The following is a 26,678-nucleotide window of genomic DNA, read 5'->3' as shown; positions in this document are numbered from 1 at the left end:
GTTATCATAGATAACTATTTATTGGAAGCAGTTGCCTTGGAACATTAAGTTACTTTGAGTAGAGATGTGAAGTTTTTACCCAAATTCACAAAACCATGCACAATTTGCATTTTTCTTTCGCTGAAAAAAAAAATACACTCTCTCTGGCTTCTGCAAAAGCCATATTTCAGGCTCTGGATGTTGTTTGAATGTAGAGTCTCAAGTTTTGAACTTGCCAAGATTGTGTATGTCTAATTGTAGAATATAGCGTCTCAGGTGACTTTCGCCCATTTCGCGAGACCTTTTTTGGTTAAGGTCAATTTTAGCCAGAGTTTTTTTTTGCCTAAAATGTTTGAACAGATGTTTCATGAATTTCCGAACTTTCAGGAAAGACATTGGCCGACAGAAATGTAGCACGTTCGCGCATCTCTATAGGGTGGAAAGTAACTCGCTATCCTAGCTGCCCTTTTAGTAGTTGGTCAAAAAGACCATTGAAAATGTACCCCTGAGAGCAAGATATCATATGTTATTCCTATGGGACCTGCCCACGTTTGTCTTCAGAGAAGGTTCTTTTTATTGAGACTAAAAATTGGAAAATTAAGAATGTCTACTAGAACCACACATTATATGTTATGGTGGGTGCAAAAAAAGAAAGTGACAAAACCCCTCCAACATACAGCAAATAAAAATACCACTTGTGAGCACGTTCACATGTCTTAGACAGGTCTGAAACCCCGCTTTTCACCATTATCTCTTAGCATGCAATGATTCTACTGCAGCTAGGGATTCTGGGTTATGACATGCAAATAAACACAGCGTCACCTTTTGCATCTCATCCATTTTAACATGGATCCCTGTAAGTGTCTACCTGCCTTAACCAGCACAAAAAAGTCTTGGTAGGGTGTAATGCACATGCAATCCAAATCCGCTATAGAAACATGCATTTATGTATACCTTGCTTTTGGAAAGTGCCTGTGCCTCTTCGTGGCTGCGTGCTGCAATACTCTCATAACGATCCTTTACCTCCTGAACAATACTCTCCAGATCAAGGGGACAACCACTGTCCATATTCACCAGCACTGATATATCCCCAGCTTCCTGCATCACCTCCTTTAGCTCCTGCAAGAATAACCCATATGCACATAATGTTAGTGGTGATCTATCAAGATTAACAAAAGTGCACAGCACCATTAAAGGTGGGAAATGGCAGAGAATTGAATAAACCTGCTTACAATATTTATGTCATGTTACGCCTCTTATTGACAGTCTCTAAATCACAATTCAACGCACATACTGTAGGCCAAAATTAATGCCAAGTGCCTTGATACAGGGTGATGGAGGTATACACGTCAGAAGGTCTTCTTGGATGAATTATATCATTATTGTTTGTAATGTAAGGAAGAATGTGTTATATTTTAAGCTGATTGTTGGCTAGGGAATATAAACCACCTTATACCTAGAGGATAATATTGATGCTAGTAAAACATGATCAAGAATGTGATTCATTTCATAATGTGTGGGGGATAACTTCCCCTGTTAACACTCCAAGTCAGAAGCTGGCGCAAGAGAATTTCATGCATTGACTCAGACACACAGGGTGCAAGCAATACTACTTGCATCAATATTGCTCTAACATTGAATAAATACACCAGTACTCTATGTTACAGAGAGCATAACAGACATAACATTGTTATCAGACAATTCAAGACTACATTTATTGCAAATAGGCAATTTAATCCTGCATTTTATGGAGCTATATGAATCAAGTGTTGCAAACCCAGACACAAAGGTTATAGAATTATAGAAAGGATTAGAATTAGTGCTACAAAAGGAGCCATGCGAAGAGTTACAGAATGGACGGGGGATTTTGAAGTTAGCGCTATGGAGAAGATTAGTGTAGCACATAAACCAATGCCCATGGAAGGGGAAGGATGACATGGGACAGGATCAGTAACTTCAATGTGGGGATGTTTACTTTTTAAAGTCTCCGTGCTACAAAACTGATGTAAAAATATCTCCAAAGAAAAGGTGTTTTTTGTTTTGTTTTTTTTTTCCTTTAGAGATACCAGATTAAATATTTTTGCACCAGTTTCCCCAGGTTTTTGTTTACTTGGCAGACTTCGATTAATGCAAATTGACCTGCTGTATGACCCTTACAAACATTTAGTGGGTTCAAAAAGAGAAGTAGTGGGGGGGGGGGGAGGGAGCGGAGGGCAAGGAGTATATAGGAAAAGTGGGACATGGGATACAGTGAGAAATTCAGATCTTCACCTGCTCATAAACAGATTTCATAAGCTCTATTATCCCTCGGAGCTCATCCTGTTTAGTTACCAATTGGGTCTGGTCCAAACTGCAGGTGTCCACATCCTGCAGAAGACAGTCACATATATAGTGCCAGAAAGGGCATGACACGTACAATACAAAGATATACAATCATCTTACTACAGAAAATGTTCTGGAGAGTGAAAAATATGAATGTACAAAGAGAAAAACAGAAACACATGCAATAAAATAAAAATGGAAATATATTGTACATGAAACCCAAGGGACCCTAAGAATCATACATTGATAAAGGGAAATATTTATTAAGTGGGTGCTAAAAATATATACATTTTATTTTGGACATTGTATTAAAAATATAAAGCTAAAAAATAAAAATCTATAGGTTTAATAATGCTATCAAATATAATTCTCGACTGGAACATACAATACATTTAACAGATATGTGAAATAATATGTCTAAGGTCATCTAAATATATAATGTTGATCCATAATAGCTGGTCAAGTAGAAAAAAAAAGTAATTTAAATAGATAAACCCAAAGAGAATGAAATTATATGATCTTGACTAGTGGGTAGAAAACCTTAAGAATATATTCTGAACATTATTTAAAAATGAAAAAATATAAATAGCTAAGTTTATGAATTTTAAAAAGATTGGAAAATAAATAATAATGTATATCTCAGATAATTTAGACAAAATAGAAAAATGTGTTCAATACTAAAAATTGCCTAAAAATAGAATACACGTGAGAAACAAAAATATATATCCATATATATTAGTGTTGGTAGGGAAAACGAATAAAAGGCCAATCAACAATGCTACAAATAATAGTACCACTTTTTTACTCCTACAAATAATAGTAACCTTTTTTTAAAGTTTATTGTTAGTGCTGTTTCTAAGTGGTGGTATCTAAGAGACTCCCATTCCCACCCTCATTCTACATGCCGCATCTTTTAAAGGCCTGTAAGTCCGTCTGACATAATGGAGTCCACATGAGCATGCTAAGAAATATACAATAAATACATATATTACAATAGATGAAATGTACTGTAGTATTTGAAATTCTTCTTTGGTGACATGCGGTTGAATTTGTTTTTTATGCAAGGCCAGATGTGTAGGCGTTATATTTTGAGTATTTGTGGAATTCCTTAGGTTGATTGTTTATCTAAGTATCTTGTATATTTCTCATTGACTAGACAACTCTGGGGGAGAGGTTTCTCACAAATGACAGTTTTTAAAATTGGATGGCTTTTAAGCATATTCCAGTTATTAATAATTATTTTGATTAAACTCCATAAGTAAAGCAGCCTATAAGGGTTGCTCTGTCTAAAGACCTAACTTTATCTAGATCATTGATGGCCAACTCCAGTCCTCAAGGACCACCAAAGGGGTCAGGTTTTCAGGATATCGCTGCTTCAGCACAGGTGGCTCAGTCAGAATGAGTGAACCAGTGATTGAGCCACCTGTGCTGAAGCAGCGATATCACGAAAACCTGACCTGTTTGGTGGCCCTTGAGGACTAGAGTTGGCCACCCCTGATCTAGCGCTTCATCCATTTTGTTGTGTTTATATTTTCTTTGTAGGAACTTTTCCCTTCATTGTTTTGATTGTATTTTCCCTTGAGCAATTTCTTCTCACTCCTTGGAACTGCCCAATGGGAATATAGGAAATCCATATTGGTTGCTTGTTGCCAAAATGTAAGTATTGCCATCAATAGGTTTGTAAAAAGTTTTGGTATGGTCCTTTATGATCAATAAATAATTCTAAATCTAAACACTCTATGCGAGGACAGGTATCACTGGAATTTTAAGCAAACCAAGGTTGTTGGTTTTACAATGAGATATTTGATGGAATTTTCTAATTTGTCGATTTTAATGACATATAATTATAATGTCAATGTATTTATGTCAGAGCACCAGATTTGCCACAACTGGATTATTATCCCTAATATGTAGGTCTTCCCAATGTCCTAAAAATATATTTGCATAACTAGGGACAAGCCATATGCCTATTGTGGTACTCCATTCTTGCAAATTACGCTTTCAAAGATAAAATTGTTATGATTTAATATAAACTTTTCACCCTTCATTCAAAAATCTTCTTTTTTTTTCCTTGTACAAAAAATACAATTATTATCTAAATGTTTTTGTGTTACATCCTTGAGTATGGCTGATACAGGTATAAAGTGAGTGTACGTCACAAGCTTCCCGTAACAATTCCTCTAAATTTGTTAAAAATGGTCACTTGACATGAGGAATATAGAACTCTCAAAAGCTTTTCTTATATCAATTGTTAATCCAAATGAAAAGGGCATCCCCTAATACTGAAGTACTCATTTACTCTGCACTATCGCAATACGGCTATTTCTACTTAATTAAAAAATGTTCAAAACCTGAGCGGTATGTCGGAGGTATGACTTTAAGTTCAAAACTGGAAAGAACTTGGCGTATGAACTTTTAACTTATGCAGTGTGATTATGGGCAAATATAGGTGTACCGAGGTTCTTGAAGACAGAGCATAGGAATACTTAGTTACTTAAAAATAAAACAATTTATTAAAACACAAAATTATTATAAACAATATTGTCAAATATACTTGAACCTTGATTAAGCTTAATCAATACTATAATTCCGTGAGTGGTCTATCTGGACCATTAGCCAGATATATTTAATTAAATATTTAAACTATAAATCAAACCCTACGCATTTCCCCTTTTGGTTTCCTTCAGGGGTATCTGAGGAAGCCGAAAGGAGAAATGCGTAGGGGGAGACTGAACCGTACGAGCATACGTAGGAATTACCTGTGTGAGTATTTCCCACTTGGCACCAAAACCAGCTACTGCAGAGTGATCAGCTGTGCTGCTGACGGCAAACAAGGACTTGCGGAGTGGAGCTACGAGAGTGCCCGAATAGGGAGGATGACCCGGAAAAGCCAAAATTCACAGTGCTGAACGGCCAAAGTGACCGGAGGGTGCCGCGGTTCATGCGGCGGACCCTCAAGGTAAACCTGTGTACACTTTATAAACTGGACTTTTCCATTGCCTTTTTATATATAATTCTAAATTATTAGACTTATTTGTTTAATTATGCAATCACATCTCTATGGGGCAGAACCACAGAGCTTTGTTAAATCAGGGCAAATAACATGACGATGCTTAAACAGGTAACTGACGTAATTCTGCCTGAGTTTAATAGGTATTCACAAAGCTACATTTGTGCAAAAACAATGGCCTTTGGTTATCTCGTTAGCAGAGGTTTACCGCCATGTGGAGTTAGCACTGCCTCGTGTTAGCTTCAATTAACATGAGATTAAACTTTGGGTATCCAAAGGCGGCGTTACTCCTATATAGGAGTTTAATAAAGGTTAAAAAGAGAAGACAGGAGAGGAAGAGAACCCTGTAAATAACAATATGATACAGTTGTTAAATAATACCTAACTGTGGTCTTACACTTATCCAGACCCTTTAAAAGCCCTATTTCAGGGTCTTGATGTGAGTAAAAGCACCTTTTGCTATGATCCCTGCATTAAATATAACGGAACTCTGTGTATATGCGCTGTTAGAGCGGACACCTCTTTTGCATATCATTAACACCACCAACTGTTATAGTGACTCTTGGGCTCGTTACGGCTGAAAACAGCACTTAACATCGCGATAGTGAGCTCTGAAAATCCCCATTAGCACTTAACTCAAGTTAACGTCTCATTAAGTCAATAACGGAACTTTGTGGATCTGCCACTAAATGCTATTATTTAATTTTTGTTTTATTGAGTTGTGGTATATTTCTAGTTTTCCATACTGTTTATTAGTTTGTAAATGTTTATGCATTCTATATTTTCACTTATTTTATCTTCGTTCAATAAGTGAAAATTTAGCGCACATATACTTTTCAAGTTCTTATACGGAATATGAAAACGGCTAAATATTTGCATAAAATTACAGAGGAATGTTTTTTAAATGAACTGTAATGATTTGAGAAATGACTGAATACATGTTAAAAGCTCTTCTGTTTTATTGAACACATTGAGATCTGTGATCACTTATTAATAAAATAATATTCTTCAACAAATACTTTAACCAGTTTGTCATGATACACGATTGTTTATGGGTATAGCTTTATCATTGGTTTCCATCTGAATGTCTAGAATAAGCTTAGAGTAAACATATTCTCGACCAATCTATGTAACAGATTATAAAAAGATAAAATGAATGTAGCTAACTAAATCTGGCAATATTTGCTAACGAAAAACTCTATAATGGATGTTTATTTGAAATTTATTATTAAATATTATTGCCTTCACTGTAAATAACCCTTTCCTTTGTTGCTGGTGAAATCTCCTTTCCTACAACCTTAATGGATGACCCTGTGTCATTTGTACTGCCCTTGGGATGAATAGTTCTTTTGAAAGCTCCCGTGTATTGTCCCTGAATATTTTTGTATATAGTTATTTTATCCCCTCTTATACACCTATTTTCTAATGTAAACAAATCTAATTTAGCTAGCCTCTCCTCATAAATCAGATTATCCATCCCCTTTATTAATTTTGTGATTCTTCTCTGCACTTTCTCTAGTTCCAAAATGTATTTTCTAGGGAGTGGTGCCCAAACTTGTATTCCATATTCAAGGTGTGGTCTTACTTATGCTTTATGAAGGGGCATAATGATTTTTACTTCCCTTTTATCACCTGATTAATGCAAGATAAGATCTTGTTTGCCTTTGCAGCTACTGTATGACTTTGGGCACTATTGCTAAACCTGCTGTCTACAAGCACTCCTAAATCATTCTCCATCAAGGATTTCCCCAATTTATCCCCATTTCATTTTTAAATTGCCTGTTTATTCTAATTTCCCAAATGCATAACCTTACATTTATATGTATTAAACTTCATCTGCCATTTACCTGCCCAAGTTTCCAGTCTATCCAAGTCCTTCTAAAGAGAAATTACATCCTGCTCTGATTCTACTACCTTACACAATTTAGTGTCATCAGCAAAGATGGAGACTTTCCTCTCTATGCCAACCTCAAGGTCATTAAAAAACAAGTTAAAAAGTAGGGGCCCTAGAGGATCCTTGAGGTACTACACACAACTTTAGCAAAGCCTGAAAAAGTCCAATTTATGACAACCCTCTGTTGTCTATCCCTCAACCAGTTTTAAATTCAGCTACAAATATTTTTACTGAGTCCAATTTGCTTTATTTTGTACACTAACCTATTGTGTGGAACTGTATCAAAAGCCTTTGCAAGATCTAAGTATACCACATCAACTACATTAATTACCCTGTCTAAATTCCTACTTGCCTCCTCCAAAAAACTAATAAGGTTAGTTTGGCATGGTCTATCCTTCATAAATCAACGCTGACTATTAATAATAATTTTGTTTTCCATTAGCTATTCTTGAATATTATCCTGTACTAAACCTTCAAGTAGCTTCCCCACTATTGATGTCTGTAATTCCCCGGTTGTGATGTAGCTCCCTTTTTAAATATAGGCACCACATCTGCTTTATGCCAATCTTGTGGTACTAAGCCTGTGGAAATAGTCCTTGAATATTAAATGTAATGGTTTGGCTATTACCGAGCTTAACTCCTTGAGAAATCTGGTGGTATGTCATTGGGGCCAGATGCCTTATTTATTTTAATTTTATCAACCCACCTATGAACTTCTTTCTCAGTTAACCAATTATTGTGGCTTCCTCCTGTAGCACTACTATCGCAATTGATTCTTCCCTGGTAAATATAGAGGCAAATAATTTGTTTAATACCTCTGCTTTTTCCTTATCTCCAATAATCTCCCTGCCCATCTTACACTGATAGGGTCCCCTATTTTCTTTTATATTTTTTGTTTTGTTATTAAGGTACTTAAATAACTTTTTAGGGTTGATCTTACATTCTATTGCAATCCATTTTTTCATTATCCATTTTTGCTAATTTGATTGCTCTTTTGCAATTTTTGTTACAATTACATTCCTTATAATTCTGATACGATGTCTCTGTCCCTTGTGACGTAAAGAATCTAAACGCCGCCTCTTCTTTTCCTTTTCATACCCTTCCTGTTTATTTAGCCACATTGGTTTAGACTTGTTTTTGTTATATTTATTACCCGATGGTACACTGGCGACACAGTTTATTACACTGCGGCCAGATCCGCAAGCCGGGAGATTTCCCGGCTTGCTAGTGGCCGCCCTTCGGCGTGCCGCGCGTCATAGACGCGCGCTCACGCGTCTTCGGGAGCGTGCGCCCCCTGCACGCGCGTCCAGGGGCTCCCCGAGGGAGCCCTGGTGTCCCGCGATCGCGGGACAGCGGCAGGGGGTTCCGGGGGACCCGGCGGACCCGGCAGCGGTAGGGAGAGCGCCCCGATCGGAGGGCGCTCTTCCGCTGCTTCGGCGCGCGCCCGTCACTCTCGGGCGCGCGCCAGGCTACTGCTGCGGCACAGAACGGGCAAATGCTCGAATAAACTGTGCCGCAGCAGTATACTGTGTGCTTTCTAACAATGCTTTAGTGACTGCCCATTTATCTTCAACATTTTTTCCTGCAAAAACTACATCCCATTTTATTCCTTGTAGATTAGTCCTCAGTTTATTAAAATCTTCTTTTTTAAAGTTTAAGGTCTTTGTTAAACCCAAATAGTATGTTTTTTGATCATTGATTTCAAATGAGACCATGATATGAACACTGCTAACCAAATGTTCCCGGACTTGAATATTTGTTAATACTTCTACATTGTTTGATATTACCAAATCCAGTATTGCTGGTTGGTTCCTCAATAATTTGGGTCATATAATTGTCCTTAAACACCTTAAAAAAAACTTGTTTCCTTTCGTTGAAATGCTAATCTCATTGCCCCAGTCTATGTCTGGATAATTAAAATCACCCATTATGCCAACATGGCCTAGATTTCATGCCTTTTCCATTTGCAAATGTATTTTGGCTTCTCCAATCTCACAGATATTTATTGGTTTATAGCATATCCCTACAAACATTTTCTTTGTACTTTTACTATATGGGTTTTGATGAATAGAAAACTATCATTGTTTATAGTTTATATTGTCACATAACCTGCAAAAAAAAATCCTTCAAAAATGCTGTAGAAGACCACCTCTTGGAAGTCTTCTAAATAGTTTTAGCTGAATCAGTTTCTATGTCTTATGAATGGTTTAATTTCTGACATAGGGAGGGTACTGTTTATATTATTATGCTATAAGAGACAACAATCAGCTAAATTAATTGCTTCCTTACAGATGAGCTGATACACTCCAACCAATCTGATCTTAAAACAAGACTCAACCACCGGGTCGTCTTATTGCTGGACCAATAAAGGTAAGTAGGATGTGCACATAGATAGTTACCTTTTTTAGATGCACGAAGGCATATTCCAAGTCTGTGCGTACGCAGAGCTCATCTTCATACCTAGAAAATATAAAAGTAAGATATATAAACTGGAGAACATAGTATTGCTGGCAAAGTGCGCTAGGTAATGTCACAATGTACCTTGAATTACATATCCTATTTTACACATGTTTAACACTCCCAGCATCCCCTCTCTAATACTCTCTAATATATCCACTGCCTGATACCTTCTTGCTTCTGGTAAGCGGGTATTCTTGCTACAGTTCAGAGTGCACATGGAACCTATTCATTTTTAATTATATTGTGTATTTAGTATTTTGTGTTGTTCATTTGTAATTTCTTTTGTACCTATTAAGGTGTTTTATTAAATGTAATTTTATATATCTCAGTCATCTGTTTGTTCTCAGCATCTGTTTGTATTGTTTTCTTGTGCTTGTATGTCTATGCATTTGCAGCCAAATTATCTTATTGTATTACGCTATGTTATTTTATTCATTTTTTTACATGATTGATCGTCTACACGTGGAGTACCCAAGTGGATTGACTTTTCCATCTTGTCGTATATATCCTTTTATTGTATTCATCGTAGTGCTAAGCGCCAGGGATATAACTTTTTTTTCCATATCTGTTTGTCTGACCTGGGGGTCAGAGTTATATCATAGGCTGCTAGCCCCCTTTTTTGTATAGTAATTAGCGCTTCCTCCTGTCCTGTTTCTAAAGGTACATCAGACTGGAACACTACATACAAAATTATCAATATTGGGTACATCAGACTGGAACACTGCATGCAACATTACCAGTATCAGGCACATCAGACTGGAACACTGCATGCAACATTACCAGTATCAGGCACATCAAACTGGAACACTGCATGCAACATTACCAGTATCGGGCACATCAAACTGGAACACTGCATGCAACATTACCAGTATCAGGCACATCAGACTGGAACACTGCATGCAACATTACCAGTATCAGGCACATCAGACTGGAGCACTGCATGCAACATTACCAGTATCGGGTACATCAGACTGGAACACTGCATGCAACATTACCAGTATCGGGTACATCAGACTGGAACACTGCATGCAACATTACCAGTATCAGGCACATCAGACTGGAACACTGCATGCAACATTACCAGTATCGGGTACATCAGACTGGAACACTGCATGCAACATTACCAGTATCGGGTACATCAGACTGGAACACTGCATGCAACATTACCAGCATCAGGTACATCAGACTGGAACACTGCATGCAACATTATCAGTATCGGGTACATCAGACTGGAACACTGCATGTAACATTACCAGTATCAGGTACATCAGACTGGAACACTGCATGTAACATTACCAGTATCAGGCACATCAAACTGGAACACTGCATGCAACATTACCAGTATCGGGCACATCAGACTGGAACACTGCATACAAAATTATTATTGGGTACATCAGACTGGAACACTGAATGCAACATTACCAGTATCAGGCACATCAGACTGGAACACTGCATGTAACATTACCAGTATCAGGCACATCAAACTGGAACACTGCATGTAACATTACCAGTATCAGGCACATCAAACTGGAACACTGCATGCAACATTACCAGTATCAGGCACATCAAACTGGAACACTGCATGCACCATTACCAGTATCGGGCACATCAAACTGGAACACTGCATGCAACATTACCAGTATCAGGCACATCAAACTGGAACACTGCATGCAACATTACCAGTATCAGGTACATCAGACTGGAACACTACATGCAACATTACCAGTTTCAGGCACATCAGACTGGAACACTGCATGTAACATTATCAGTATCGGGTACATCAGACTGGAACACTGCATGCAACATTACCAGTATCGGGCACATCAAACTGGAACACTGCATGCAACATTACCAGTATCAGGCACATCAAACTGGAACACTGCATGCAACATTACCAGTATCGGGCACATCAGACTAGAACACAGCATGCAACATTACCAATATCAGGCACATCAGACTGGAACACTGCATGTAACATTACCAGTATCAGGTATTTCAGACTGGAACACTACATGCAACATTACCAGTATCAGGCACATCAGACTGGAACACTGCATGTAACATTACCAGTATCAGGTATTTCAGACTGGAACACTACATGCAACATTACCAGTATCAGGCACATCAGACTGGAACACTGCATGTAACATTATCAGTATCGGGTACATCAGACTGGAACACTACTGTACATGCAACATTACCAGTATCGGGCACATCAGACTGGAACACTGCATGTAACATTATCAGTATCGGGTACATCAGACTGGAACACTGCATGCAACATTACCAGTATCGGGCACATCAGACTGGAACACTGCATGTAACATTACCAGTATCAGGTATTTCAGACTGGAACACTGCATGCAACATTACCAGTATCAGGTATTTCAGACTGGAACACTACATGCAACATTACCAGTATCAGGCACATCAGACTGGAACACTGCATGTAACATTACCAGTATCAGGTACATCAGACTGGAACACTGCATTTAACATTACCAGTATCGGGCACATCAGACTGGAACACTGCATGCAACATTACCAGTATCAGGCACATCAGACTGGAACACTGCATGCAACATTACCAGTATCAGGCACATCAAACTGGAACACTGCATGCAACATTACCAGTATCGGGTACATCAAACTGGAACACTACATGCAACATTACCAGTATCGGGTACATCAAACTGGAACACTACATGCAACATTACCAGTATCGGGTACATCAGACAGGAACACTGCATGCAACATTACCAGTATCAGGTACATCAGACTGGAATACTGCATTTAACATTATCAGTATCGGGCACATCAAACTGGAACACTGCATGCAACATTACCAGTATCGGGTACATCAGACAGGAACACTGCATGCAACATTACCAGTATCAGGTACATCAGACTGGAATACTGCATTTAACATTATCAGTATCAGGCACATCAGACTGGAACACTGCATGCAACATTACCAGTATCAGGCACATCAGACTGGAACACTGCATGCAACATTACCAGTATCAGGCACATCAAACTGGAACACTGCATGCAACATTACCAGTATCAGGCACATCAGACTGGAACACTGCATTTAACATTATCAGTATCGGGCACATCAGACTGGAACACTGCATGCAACATTACCAGTATCAGGCACATCAGACTGGAACACTGCATGCAACATTACCAGTATCAGGCACATCAGACTGGAACACTGCATGCAACATTACCAGTATCAGGCACATCAAACTGGAACACTGCATGCAACATTACCAGTATCAGGCACATCAAACTGGAACACTGCATGCAACATTACCAGTATCAGGCACATCAAACTGGAACACTGCATGCAACATTACCAGTATCGGGTACATCAAACTGGAACACTGCATGCAACATTACCAGTATCAGGCACATCAAACTGGAACACTGCATGCAACATTACCAGTATCGGGTACATCAAACTGGAACACTGCATGCAACATTACCAGTATCGGGTACATCAAACTGGAACACTGCATGCAACATTACCAGTATCAGGCACATCAAACTGGAACACTGCATGCACCATTACCAGTATCAGGCACATCAAACTGGAACACTGCATGCAACATTACCAGTATCAGGCACATCAAACTGGAACACTGCATGCAACATTACCAGTATCAGGCACATCAAACTGGAACACTGCATGCAACATTACCAGTATCGGGTACATCAAACTGGAACACTGCATGCAACATTACCAGTATCAGGCACATCAAACTGGAACACTACTGTACGTGCAACATTACCAGTATCAGGAGAACATCAGATTTGAACACAGCCACAAACATTACCAGTAATAGGTCTATCAGACTAAGTGGAACATTACAGGTAACTATTATGCACTGTAACAGGTTTATCACACTGCGCATAATTATTAACATGTGTTTAGGCGGGGGCATTTACTAGTGTCAGTTTGAGTCTGGCCCATATTTACCAAGTGGTGAGATACCATAAAACAGCTTCCAAGTGAATGAGCGGTAAGGCTGAGACCCTGGTGACGGCGCTGCACGTGTGCCTTCCAGGCTGCCGTGAGCTGCAGGGGTAAAAACGGGGGGCGTGGGGAGGGGAGCATGGTGGGGGGCACGGCCATGACGTCACCCGGCAGGTTCGCCCTCATTGGCTGAACCACTGGGGGGCATGGCCAGTGCTCCGTTGCAAGTTGTGAGCACAGATTTCCTGTCTTCGGAAAAATCTGTTCGCACAATGTGGCGGGCAATGTATGTTGGGGGCCCGGCCCCATTGAGGGGGGCTCTTGTCCCTGCAGCTCACACCATAGCGGGCGCTGCAGCAGGCAGCAGGGACCTAGCCTAAGGTGTCTTCCAGCACAGGAGTGAACACAATTAAAAAAAATCTTGGAAGCCAGTATGAGAAAGCTGACAGATGATTCATAAGTGTTTGGGAAGCTGTATCTGAATAAATTGCTAGTGATGATTCAGCTCGGTACCTGGCTGAGAAACGCCTGGGAACTTGTAGGCAGGGATCCAGCTGCAATTGATTAGCTTAGCTGCAGGTGGCCAGACAGCCTGAACTGGAATTGTTACCTCACTGCATTTATATATATATATATAGGGTCTCTGTAAGTACTACGCCCCCCTCCTGAAAATTTGACGCACCCCAGTTTGCGCACCCCTGCTCTACATTATGAAGAGGACATGAGATGTTATGTATTGTCTTGCTGCCATATTGCTTTGAGATTGGCAGTTTACAGATAAATGATAGATATATAAGTGCTTTAACTGTGTTTTACTCTGGAGTTATTTATATATATATATATATATATATATATATATATATATATATATATGTGATAAAAAATCACTGGCACTCCAATAGAAATTCAATAATGAATAGGTGCATGTCCCATATAAATAATAAAAGTATACATTACCGCATAGCAGCAAAAAGGGAGACAGCACTCAGGTGAATGAAAATAAATGTATTAAATACAGCACATAACTCCAACGTTTCGATCCCACAGGGGGATCTTCCTCAGGGTGGTGCAACAGACACAGGACAGTGAGTGACTTATATACCCCAACACCCAAGTGACATAAACATCTCCACATCATCAGAAAGCATCATCATCGGGCGACAAAACAGCTGTGCATAATACAATTTAATTAGATCATGCTCCAACTCCATGTCTGTACTCCTATTGGGGAATCCAAGTCACATGATCAAACCCAAGCTGTCAGTGTCATTGCATGTAAACAAACTGATGCTGCATCAGCAGGCCCGGTTTTCAAGGCAACAACATGTGTGCTCAACTCTTTAAAGGCAGCAGACACCGGTGGTTGTCATGTGTACTGCACGTGTATACAGTAGATACACCACTGCAAATGTGTATGTGCTCTAGCAGTGATGAATTTACTTCTAAACAGCACCTAAGAATAACAGATACTGGCATGCGTATATCAGTAGAATCCTATGACAGATAGAACCCGCTGTAATCCCAGTCGGGTAACCCATAATAAACCTGTCGGCGTCACATGCTGCATGGATATACATAGGTTGCTAGTTAACCCCTAGTATACCAGTACTGCTAAAGACACAAAGTGCGATCAAATAAAGGAACATACTGTCTGTAGAACTACATAAATATACAATATACGGACCTGCAAAAATGTGGAATAAAGAACACCCAATACACAGTGAGGGTAAAGTGAAGAGAACCGGGAGGGGAAAATAAAATCAATGGAAGAAGCTGAACGACAAGAATATACAAGCTGTAGTAAAATATACTGTATAATAAATGCCTTTTACATAATCATTTTGAACTACGCTGATCCATGTATACAAACAGGTGATGTTGAACAGTAATAATTACAAAAAATTACAAAAAACAACCCAAGTTCATGTCCTCATTCAGGCCTTTGGGGGCCATAGAATCCAGTCTGTGAATCATCCTCGCCTCAAGCTGGAGCAAAAGCCTGTGTCTATTTCCTCCCCTGGTTGGAGTATGGGCTTGTACAACGGGCATACAACGAAAGGTGGCTAAGCTGTGCTGTTTAAGCTTAAAGTGCCTTGCCACTGGTAACAGCTTAAGATCATCAGAATTGGTGGGGTCAGCAAGGGCCTTGCTGACCCCACCAATTCTGATGATCTTAAGCTGTTACCAGTGGCAAGGCACTTTAAGCTTAAACAGCACAGCTTAGCCACCTTTCGTTGTATGCCCGTTGTACAAGCCCATACTCCAACCAGGGGAGGAAATAGACACAGGCTTTTGCTCCAGCTTGAGGCGAGGATGATTCACAGACTGGATTCTATGGCCCCCAAAGGCCTGAATGAGGACATGAACTTGGGTTGTTTTTTGTAATTTTTTGTAATTATTACTGTTCAACATCACCTGTTTGTATACATGGATCAGCGTAGTTCAAAATGATTATGTAAAAGGCATTTATTATACAGTATATTTTACTACAGCTTGTATATTCTTGTCGTTCAGCTTCTTCCATTGATTTTATTTTCCCCTCCCGGTTCTCTTCACTTTACCCTCACTGTGTATTGGGTGTTCTTTATTCCACATTTTTGCAGGTCCGTATATTGTATATTTATGTAGTTCTACAGACAGTATGTTCCTTTATTTGATCGCACTTTGTGTCTTTAGCAGTACTGGTATACTAGGGGTTAACTAGCAACCTATGTATATCCATGCAGCATGTGACGCCGACAGGTTTATTATGGGTTACCCGACTGGGATTACAGCGGGTTCTATCTGTCATAGGATTCTACTGATATACGCATGCCAGTATCTGTTATTCTTAGGTGCTGTTTAGAAGTAAATTCATCACTGCTAGAGCACATACACATTTGCAGTGGTGTATCTACTGTATACACGTGCAGTACACATGACAACCACCGGTGTCTGCTGCCTTTAAAGAGTTGAGCACACATGTTGTTGCCTTGAAAACCGGGCCTGCTGATGCAGCATCAGTTTGTTTACATGCAATGACACTGACAGCTTGGGTTTGATCATGTGACTTGGATTCCCCAATAGGAGTACAGACATGGAGTTGGAGCATGATCTAATTAAATTGTATTATGCACAGCTGTTTTGTCGCCCGATGATGATGCTTTCTGATGATGTGGAGATGTTTATGTCACTTGGGTGTTGGGGTATATAAGTCACTCACTGTCCTGTGTCTGTTGCACCACCCTGAGGAAGATCCCCCTGTGGGATCGAAACGTTGGAGTTATGTGCTGTATTTAATACATTTATTTTCATTCACCTGAGTGCTGTCTCCCTTTTTGCTGCTATGCGGTAATGTATACTTTTATATATATATATATATATATATATATATATATATATATATATATATATTGTTCTTACCATTAAATGAATGCTAATAATGTATGCTAATGAGCATAGCAACATCAATGTACCAGGCTTCTTTGCTCTTGTTTCACCATGTTCACCTCCGCTTGCTGTTTAGTAAGTGGTGTTGCAGGTATCACATCACATCACATCAATTAGAAACTTTAACCCACAGTTTCTGTCTGACCTTGGTACAGAATCGACTTAATTCCCGACCCCGATTCTGCACTCGACTATTTCCAATCCAAGTTCTTAAAACTCTATGATACCCATGCTCCATTACACAGAATACGGGTATGGGGGGCCAACCTTCCGTGGTTTACAACTCACATAGCACTCTACCATTTCAGGGATGCCTTGTGAAAAAGCTACAAAGTAACTGGCACTACCAAGGATCTTAATAACTATAGATGTCTGCGGTACATGTGCACAAGGCAAACAAGGCATGCAAAAGCACAATATTACTCTGACAATCATCACCAGAATACATCAAACATGGCAAACTTCTGGAAGGTTATCAACGATATATTCCAGCCTTCTAGCCATCAACAACCAAGTAATATCACTAAGGAGGATATTACTCTGCCAAATTGAACTGACATTGTACAGTAAATGCATTCAATGATTACTTTGTGGGGTGTGCTACTAACGTATTAGCAAAACGCAACCCAAACCACAAACATGAACCTCTTTCTGAGAGTACCCCTATAGCCCCACCCTCTCCCAACACTGCTCACAATTTTCAATGTGTCCCAGTATCTGAAGATGAGATTAAACAAGTGCTCCTCAAATTAAAACTAAGCAGCCAGTGTGGACCTGACTTACTGCAATCTAAGTTCCTAAGACTTGGTGCCCCCGCCATTGCCAAACCAATTGCCAAGCCATTGCCAAACCAATTGCTTTCATAGTCACCTTTTTTCTGTTTGCAGGCCATATCCCTAAGATCTGGTAAACTGCCAGAGTTGTCCTAATCTTCAAAAGTGGGGACAAAAACACTGTTTCAAACTACAGGCCAATCTCTCTTCTCCCAATACTAGCCAAAGTCATGGAAAAATGTGTTCACTCCCAATTTAGCGATTACTATACCAAGACAAATTTCCCTTGCCAATTTCAATCTGGCTTTCGCCCCAAACACTCCACGAAAACTACCCTGCTAAAAGTTTGCAATGAAATCCAGTGTGGAATGGAACTGGGACAACTCACTGGTACAATATTCCTAGATGTTGCAAAGGCTTTTGATGCTGTTGATCATGTTATCTTGCTTAACAAACTCCAGTGCTCTGAAGTAGGGAAGCATGCTTTAAACTGGTTTAATTCCTACCTATCAGGTAGATCCCAACATGTGTCTATCTCGGGCTCTAACTCCAACCACTTGGATATCACCTGTGGTGTCCCGCAAGGCTCTGGTCTGGGGCCCATACTCTTCTCAGTGTTCATCAATGATCTTCCTTTAGCTTGTAAGAGAGCTTCAATACACATGTATGCAGATGACACAATCTTATATGCACACAGCCCTACCCACTCCGACCTTGAACACATACTTCAATCTGACTTTTTGTGACTTGAAAATTGGAATTCCCAATAGAAACTGTTTCTAAACACTGACAAGACTATAACAATGGTATTTGGGACCAAGGCTATATTTTTAAAGCTTCCAATGACTGAGCTTCAGATCAGAACCAACGCTAATGCCACCCTAACTCCTGTAACTAGTTTTAAATACTTGGGCTTATGGTTTGACTCCCATTTAACATTTGGGATGCACATTGATACCCTGACATCCAAGACCTATGCCAAACTAAGTGTACTTTACAGGAACAAATCCTCCCTAAGTCTGCTGGTCAGAAAGCGTATACAGATGCTAATGTCAATTATCGACTATGGGGACATAGTATACGACTCGGCACCTCAAACCCACCTTAGCAAACTGGATACCCTCTACAATTCAATATGCCATTTTGTTCTCCAATGCAACTACAACACACATCACTGCGAAATGCTTAAAGAACTAGATTGTCATCACTTGAGTATAGGAGCAAAGTTCATCTTTCCTTTCTTGCCTTCACATATTTTCTGGGCAAGCTACCTGTCTAGCTGAACAAACTCCTCACCTCTACCACATGCAGCACTTATCATCTGAGATCTGACTCCAAAAAACTGTTCATGGTCCCAAGGTTCAGCAAAGTATCCAGCCGCTCCTCCTTCTCTTACCGTGCAGCCCAAAACTGGAACAATCTACCGGAGACTCTCACAGCAACCACCAGTCTAAGTTCTTTCAAAACTAAAGCTGTCTCACATTTTAATCTTGTCTGTAACTGTTACTTACGCCTATAATATATATTATCTCTAACTGCGTGTGCAATCTCTTGTACATAATGTATACCCTGTTCACTTATGTAACTATGTATTTGTAACCATGTATTATTTGTCATCTTAACTTTATGCCCAGGATATACTTGAAAACGAGAGGTAACTCTCAATGTATTACTTCCTGGTAAAACATTTTATAAATAAATAAAATAAATTATAATCCTTATCCTGCAATTAAAGCGCATTTCAACTTTGTCAAAATACTCAGGCATAACATGGCCTAAACCTTTTTGTGCCTGCGTGTCATTCTGCTACAGTATTGGCGCATTATAGAGTACAGTAAAATATCTGTTAATAAAAACACTCCATTCAAAATACGTACTTGTATTGGCTTTTCCAATGGCTTTGTTACATTGCTTGCCTACATTTAAATCAGCCGAAATTACTCCGAGGTCTCTTTCCTCTATAGTAGTTGGCATTGTAGTTCCAGTCATTCTGTATTCTGTATTCTGTATTTAGATGTTTCTGACCCAAGTGCATTATTTTGCACTTGATGTTATATTGCAGTTGCCACACTCTTGACAATTGCTCCAATCTACCTAAATTATTCTTTTTTTATTTATTTTTTAAATCCCCCTCCCCTCGGGGGGCTAACCATGTTTGCTTTTCGTGTCATCTGCAAAATGTATACTTTCCCTTCCAGACTATTTGTAATGTAATTAATAAAGATTTCACAGAGCACCACTCCCAATACAGAACCCTGAGCTACTATGCTGGTCAGCTTCCCCTTCTCTGAATGTACTTGATTTACGACAACTGTCTGTCACCTATCCTTCAACCAATGGTTTATCCATTCAACAACCTTGGAATCAATCCCAAGCACTGCACCTTATTTATCATTCTTCTATGTGAGTCAGTGTGGTGTGGTCCTTACTAAAATCTAGATGCATCCACTATTCCACCCTGATCTATTATGTTAGTCACCACAACAAGAAAATCAATTAGGTTTTTTTTTGCACGAACATCCCCTAGTAAATCCATGCTGTCTGGGATTATGTAAATTGCTGGAATTTATATATTCACTAATTAATTATTTGAACAATGTTTCCATTAATTTACCTACTACTGAGGTCAAGTTCACTGTCCTATAGTTACCTGCCTCTACCCTACTTCTGTTTTTGCTAAATGGGCCTACTTTTACTCTTCTCCAGTTATTCTGAACTATACCTTTTAATAATGACTGGTTAAATAGTTCTGTTAAAGGCATTACCAGTATGCCTCTAATATTTTTTAATATCCTTCAATGTACCATTGATTTGTCCATTTTCCGTTTTGAACGTTCCATTAGGACTTGTGTCCACTTTCTTTCCATTGATATTCCTGTTCCCTAACTGTGGTCCCTGCCTGTACCTTCAACTGTGAAGACTGAGCAAAATATAATTATTATGATGGTCAGCCCCAAAATGACCCTTCTTATGTCTTTAGTCCAACTTTTCCCTATTTTGTTTTTCTGCTTTTTCTTTTATATACCTAAAGAAGTTTTTGTCCCCTGTCTTTACCCACTGGGCTATATTCACACCTGCCTGGTCCGTCACACTTCCGAAAAATAATTATTTCTGCAGGAAGAGTCACATGGCCTTGGAGAGATTTATGTAGATTTGCAGGGCAATTGAGGAGTGACAACCTCACCATCAAATATTTGCTTTTAAGCCATAGTAGTAAAAAGGTCAACCTAACCATAATATTTTGCAACTGGATTTCAGTATGAGTGGTGTATTTAAAATTCTGTGCTTATTTATGAAACTGTTGACTGCCAAAATGGGAAAACAGGGGAGCAAACAATATAATCATTACAGAATCAGACTGATTAAATAATTAAATATCATTAACAGGGCATGACAAATTACATACAAAAAAACACTCTCCCCCCAAAAAAGGTCACCCCCCCTATAAAAAACCTCTCTCACTCCCCTCATTTTACCTGCTTGCGAGTGTTACCAGCGTCGGGATGCGGCGTCTCCCGGCATTCTCCTGATTCCTCCCCAGCAACTTCTGTGTCTCTGATGGAGCTCCTGTAATGATGGCTGCGTTGCCATGACGATGGGACACCAAGTGAAATCGTTAAGTCATGCGGTGTTAAGTTGCCGTGACATCTTGACATCACTTAGCGTACCAATGTCATAGCACGCGGCGTCAATCGACACCGCACAGCCATCTTTACTGGAGCTGCAGAGGAGACACGGAAGTTGCTAGGGAAGAATCAGGAGAATGCCGGGAGGCTCCGCACCCCGCCACCAGTAAAACTCGCGAGTGCATTTGTCGAGCCCTGATCATTAACATGATTTTGTTTTCCTTTCATGATTCCGGTGCTGATTTTGGACCAGTTTTGCATCATGGAAAACTTGGCAATAGCTCACTTTTTTATTTTGTTGCTTTACTGTTAACCTGGTTAGTGGGATCAGGCTCGCATTTGTTCTGATTAGGCCAATGATGTATTAACAACTTTTTCCCAACCATCATTCATTCTTCTCCCAAACATCATTCAAAGCCCCCCCGAGGTCCCCAACTAACTTGTCCTTCATGTCATTGACTGAATCCATCATGTCCAGCAGGTTCCTTTGGATATGGTGGTTTTTCTGTGTTACAGCGTTGACCTGTCCCAGTAGGCGACTGATATAGGACTGGTAAACAGGCTCCAGGTCAGTTTGGGAGTCGTCTTCTACCTGCAGAATGGACCAGCGATCCTCCAAGATCTCGCGTTGCTTTTCCAAGAATCTAATCTAAAACAGATGTACGAGTGAGACTGGGATGAAGAGAATCATTATAATATCACCATCTCTGCAATTTCCTATCTTTTAAATTGTCACCCCATTTTATTCCTCTGTAACGTGTTTGTCACATCTTAATCACATGTCTACATAACATCTCTTAATCACATCCGTACATTGTACACCTACTGTACATCACATGCCTTTAGCCTTTATTTACATCATACATCCTAATCACATTACTTTATTAAAGATGTGCAATGTTGGCCCAGTTCATTTTGCACATTTTCTTGTTTCTGAATTTAAAATGTTGTACTATGCTAAAATATGTATGATATTTTTTTTGTTAATGGTAGGCACTGTCACAAAAGCTTATTTTGCATTCTTACCTTTTTATATAATGACATTTAAAAATATACTGTATAACAAACTTTAGCTGAATTATTGCGTTTTCCCAATATTATTCTGAAGACTGAGAAAAATTAGGTCAATGATCCCACCAAATTCTGTGAAAGTTAAAAAAAATTTTTTAGAAGCATAATGTAATCCCAAGTATGATATTGTCATTTTCTTATTTTTTTTTACAATTTTCAAGGCATTTCACCAATTTCTTGATTGCCAAGGAATGTTTTGCCCTCACTGCACTTTATCCCTTCTTTACTGCTCACCTCTTCATGGCGTCACTTTATCGCATCCTGTCATCACTATATCCTAATCACACCTTCCATCACATTTCCTCATCACATGTTTAGTTTCCACTTTTTGTTAATAACAGCCTTCCATCACATTTCTAGATTACAATCACATCTCTTCATCACTTTTCTTTCACATCCCAACCAGATCTCTAAATCATAATGTACAGTATTTACAAAATGTCCATATCTCTATCACAACTTGAGACTACATTTCTCATCACAGCTTAACCTCAGAGCCTGCGACGCTGCTCCACCAACCCCTCCCTGGAAACATCCCGCAAATAAAGCACACACACACACAGGTCTTGAGGTACAATAGCCGCGACTTTTATTAATATACAGCTAAGGGGAAGTGCTAACCATGCCAGAGTGCTTCACCCAGAGGTAAGGCCAATGAAGCTTAAATCATGGCCCGCTAGGTAAGGTTAATGATGCTTAAATCATGGGCCATTAGCCAGGACCACCCAAAGTCCAAGCCGCTCAGCTGACCCGGTGTCAGCCATTAAAAGGGCTCCAGGCACTCAAAGCACAATGAGTCCTGTCAACTTGCCAAACATGCCACCACCAGGAATTACTGTAACTGAGGCCCATCTGTCAAGGTTACCCTGCACTTATCCCCCAACCAGCTGCCGCGACAGAGGCAACATAGACCCAACAGACACCTCAAAAATAAATATATTCAATACAAGTATAACGCACACAAACAGAATTCAACCAAAAGGGGAGGATGGAATAAACACAGTGATGCGTGCGGAATGATCTCTCACCCCTCACTGCATGCCTATAACCCCTGCCCCGTAGCCGACCCCTCCCCCTGGAGTGTCATCCATGACCAAGAGGGAAGGAGGGAGGGGATGGAGGAGGAGAGGGGGTGCTTGGGCCTTGCGGTCATGCCGCACTTCGCTTAGGGCTCAATGCTTTCTTTACATGTGTTTCCTTATTCTGAGGTCTATGCATTACATAGTAGATGAGGTTGAAAGTTTGAAGACATGTCCGTCAAGTTCAACCTTTGTTAAATTTAGACGACAGATACTTATACTACGTTTGTATTCACATTACAGTATCAAGACAATTTTGGTGCAAAAACGTGATATTTCCATCCCGTCCCCTGTATCAAAGCATTTTGCTCCACTTTTGCAGCTATTGGGGAGTGTCAGTAGGAGAAGTTGTGGAGGAGTTACATGGTGCACTTATAATTAGATGCATCTTTGTGCACCATATTTTTTTCCTTTTATTTGCCCCCAAAAATCCTTCATATCTGAAGAATCATAAGTCTAAACTGCTCCATGAGATGGAAGAATCGGTTCTTACGTATGCAGCAGCTCTGCTCCAAAAAATGATGCATTTCATCATAACACACTTTCATGCCATCTCCATCCCACCTCAACATGACACATTTATGTTACATCTCTCCTTTATTTCAATACATTTAATCACCACTGATAATATATTCTTATTTCACATATTTACATCAGGTCGCTCTAACACATCTACTCATGACATCTTTGTATTACCCATCATCAAATTTTAATGTAATATATCGCCTATGTTACCTTTCAACACAACGTTACTTGACTTGACCCCATTATTATCTCTACCTCTGTCCACCACTTTCCTCACATAAGTATTACCTCACTTTTTTTTATTTACCTTCTAATAAAAGCTTGTATTCTTTATCCCAAGCCTGAATCACTCATCTTTTTGTACATCTGTAATCTACATTATTTTATCCTTTTAAACAGTGCATAAAAATGGTCAAGATACACATGCTCATGACAGCTTTGGTAGACTTTGTGACCTCCGCATAATTACAGTGACTAGCAATCAAATGCTGCTGGCTACTATCACCTTTTATTAAACATTTGTTTAGTCACTGTTGGTAAATTCAAATACCCACTTGCCTTTCAACAGTCCCAATTCCAATATTCCCATTGCCCTCCCTTCACCCATTCCTCCTGAACATCAATCACCCATTCTGTTGTTTTACTTTGTGGATGGGGAAGTCTGTCATCACTCCCACCCCCCTCCTCCCACTCCCTCCCCCAATACTCACCTTGTCCATGAAGGAAGATAATGTCTTGTCCAGCTTGGTCTCCACCCCCTGCAAGTGCAGTGAGGACTGTAGGTCAGAGGTCACTCTGAGGTTTGTTTTATGAATCTCCTCTGAGATGGAAGAGGATGAGCCATTAGAGGCGCTGACCACTTTGTGGTAATTTCCTGTTGAAGGTGGGATAGGAATGCAGCTCTTCTTTCCCTTGGAAACATCTGCTTGCCATTGGGATGCATCACAGTCGGATGACTGGGAACAAGTAGCCATTTAGGTAGGTTAGTTCAGTAGCTGAGGGCTTTGAGAAAAATGGCTCTTGACGAGAGGAGACTCTAAGAAGCTGTGTTTCTCCAGAGCGGCAGCACGGAGGCTGGGTGTGCCTGTAAGACACAGGGAGAGGTAGCAATTACCAGCTGTCTGCAACATACAGTGGGGTGTCAGCCATACAGTATGCTAATACAGCAGTTTTGATCCAAAAAAAGGAAGATTGAGACTAACACTTTTGCAAGGCTTGCACTAACACTTGCACGCTGATGCACAGTGATATAGACTTAAAACACAGTGCTAGAACAAGGCATGTACACTTTGTTGTTCACACTAGCACATGCACAGTAAATCACACACAGATAAACAGAGCAGTCAAAGAGAGAATGCGCGCACAGGCAGGTACTGGCCTGGGAGCATTCTCACAAGAAGTGTTGAAATTCTTTGATGCAACATGAGCCAGCTCACAGAATTCTACTAATTCAACATACATTGAACAAAGAATCTGAGAGGTGGATGCTCTGACAGCCAAACAAACTGATTTTTTTTTTTTTTGGTAACATAGTATTGCTTCATCAGAGTTGGAGAAAACGCAAAATAACACAGGTAAAGCAAAACAAACTAACATAGAATTACTCACAAATAGAGAAGATGTCCTTTTTTGCTTTGCAAAGACGATTTGTTTAAGAAACTGACCAGAAGGAAGAGTACAGTAAAAAAAAAATTATATATATATTTATCTGTGAAATGTGGAAGTTTACAAGCAAAAAATTATTGAAAGTGTAAATTCTTAGTTAGCACAAAAAAGTTGGAGAAGCTCCGCAACCGTGCATTTATACTTAATACAGGCAGATACAAATAACAATAACTTTGATAAATGGCTGTGTCAGTTTATATGTAAACGTAAAACATCCAAACGTCCGTGGTTTAGGAACATATTCCTTCTGAGTGAGTAGTGAGTTAGCAATACTTGCTATACAGTAAGTCATGAAACATGGAACAGGACTGGGAAAAAAGACACTGTGGCTATAGGGGTAGTAACTCCCCTTGTCTCCAGTCCATAACCAGTTCCTTTAATAATGAATGTCCAGATCCTCTTGTGGATCCACACATGGCTCCATCCTCCGTTAATGCAGTGAGGCAGAAATAAACAATTATGCCAAGCAAATGAATAAAAAGTACTCATTAAGGGCGTGCTCCAGCCGGGTGTAGATAACAATAAGAAATCGAATGGCGGTGCACAGCACGAAGAATCAGACTTGGACTGCCGATGCTAATTATGCAGAAACTTTAATGGCACATGAACAGGGGAAGAGAAGCACTAACGCGTTTCGCACCTGCTACGGTGCTTTGTCAAAGAGTAAGGTTTCTCTTCCCCTGTTCATATGCCATTAAAGTTTCTTCACAATTAGCATTGACAGTCGAGGTCAGATTCTTCGTGCTGTGCACCGACATTCAATTTTTCTTAAATTCTCAGTTATATAAACTAGTGAAGTGAAACACGCACAAGTCACTGTGATATTTGAGAATTTCCTATGGGAAAATTTGCGCTGTCACCTT

At 39.7% G+C, this 26,678-nt stretch overlaps 1 protein-coding gene across 2 annotated transcripts in view; it reads right to left on the bottom strand.

The window, feature by feature from the left end:
• Window positions 1-25,530, bottom strand: part of LOC142490092 (keratin, type II cytoskeletal 80-like) — a 31,842-nt gene extending 6,312 nt beyond the window's left edge. Inside the window, exons 1-6 of one of the 2 annotated variants that reach the window (XM_075591888.1) lie at window positions 25,515-25,530; window positions 24,861-25,234; window positions 21,916-22,124; window positions 9,605-9,665; window positions 2,251-2,346; window positions 934-1,098 (exon numbers count right to left, since the gene is read on the bottom strand). In XM_075591888.1, coding sequence (XP_075448003.1) covers window positions 934-1,098; window positions 2,251-2,346; window positions 9,605-9,665; window positions 21,916-22,124; window positions 24,861-25,124 — 795 coding nt within the window. In that variant the 5' untranslated portion in view covers window positions 25,125-25,234; window positions 25,515-25,530. Of the gene's footprint in view, window positions 1-933; window positions 1,099-2,250; window positions 2,347-9,604; window positions 9,666-21,915; window positions 22,125-24,860; window positions 25,492-25,514 lie in introns of those variants that run through there. The other variant, XM_075591887.1, reaches the window with a different exon arrangement.
• Window positions 25,531-26,678: the final 1,148 nt, after the last annotated feature.

This window comes from Ascaphus truei, chromosome 3 (assembly GCF_040206685.1).
Source record: "Ascaphus truei isolate aAscTru1 chromosome 3, aAscTru1.hap1, whole genome shotgun sequence".
NCBI lineage: Eukaryota > Metazoa > Chordata > Amphibia > Anura > Ascaphidae > Ascaphus > Ascaphus truei.
The sequence above is the reverse complement of the archived record's forward strand: the minus strand, read 5'-3'. Positions and strand labels throughout refer to the sequence as shown.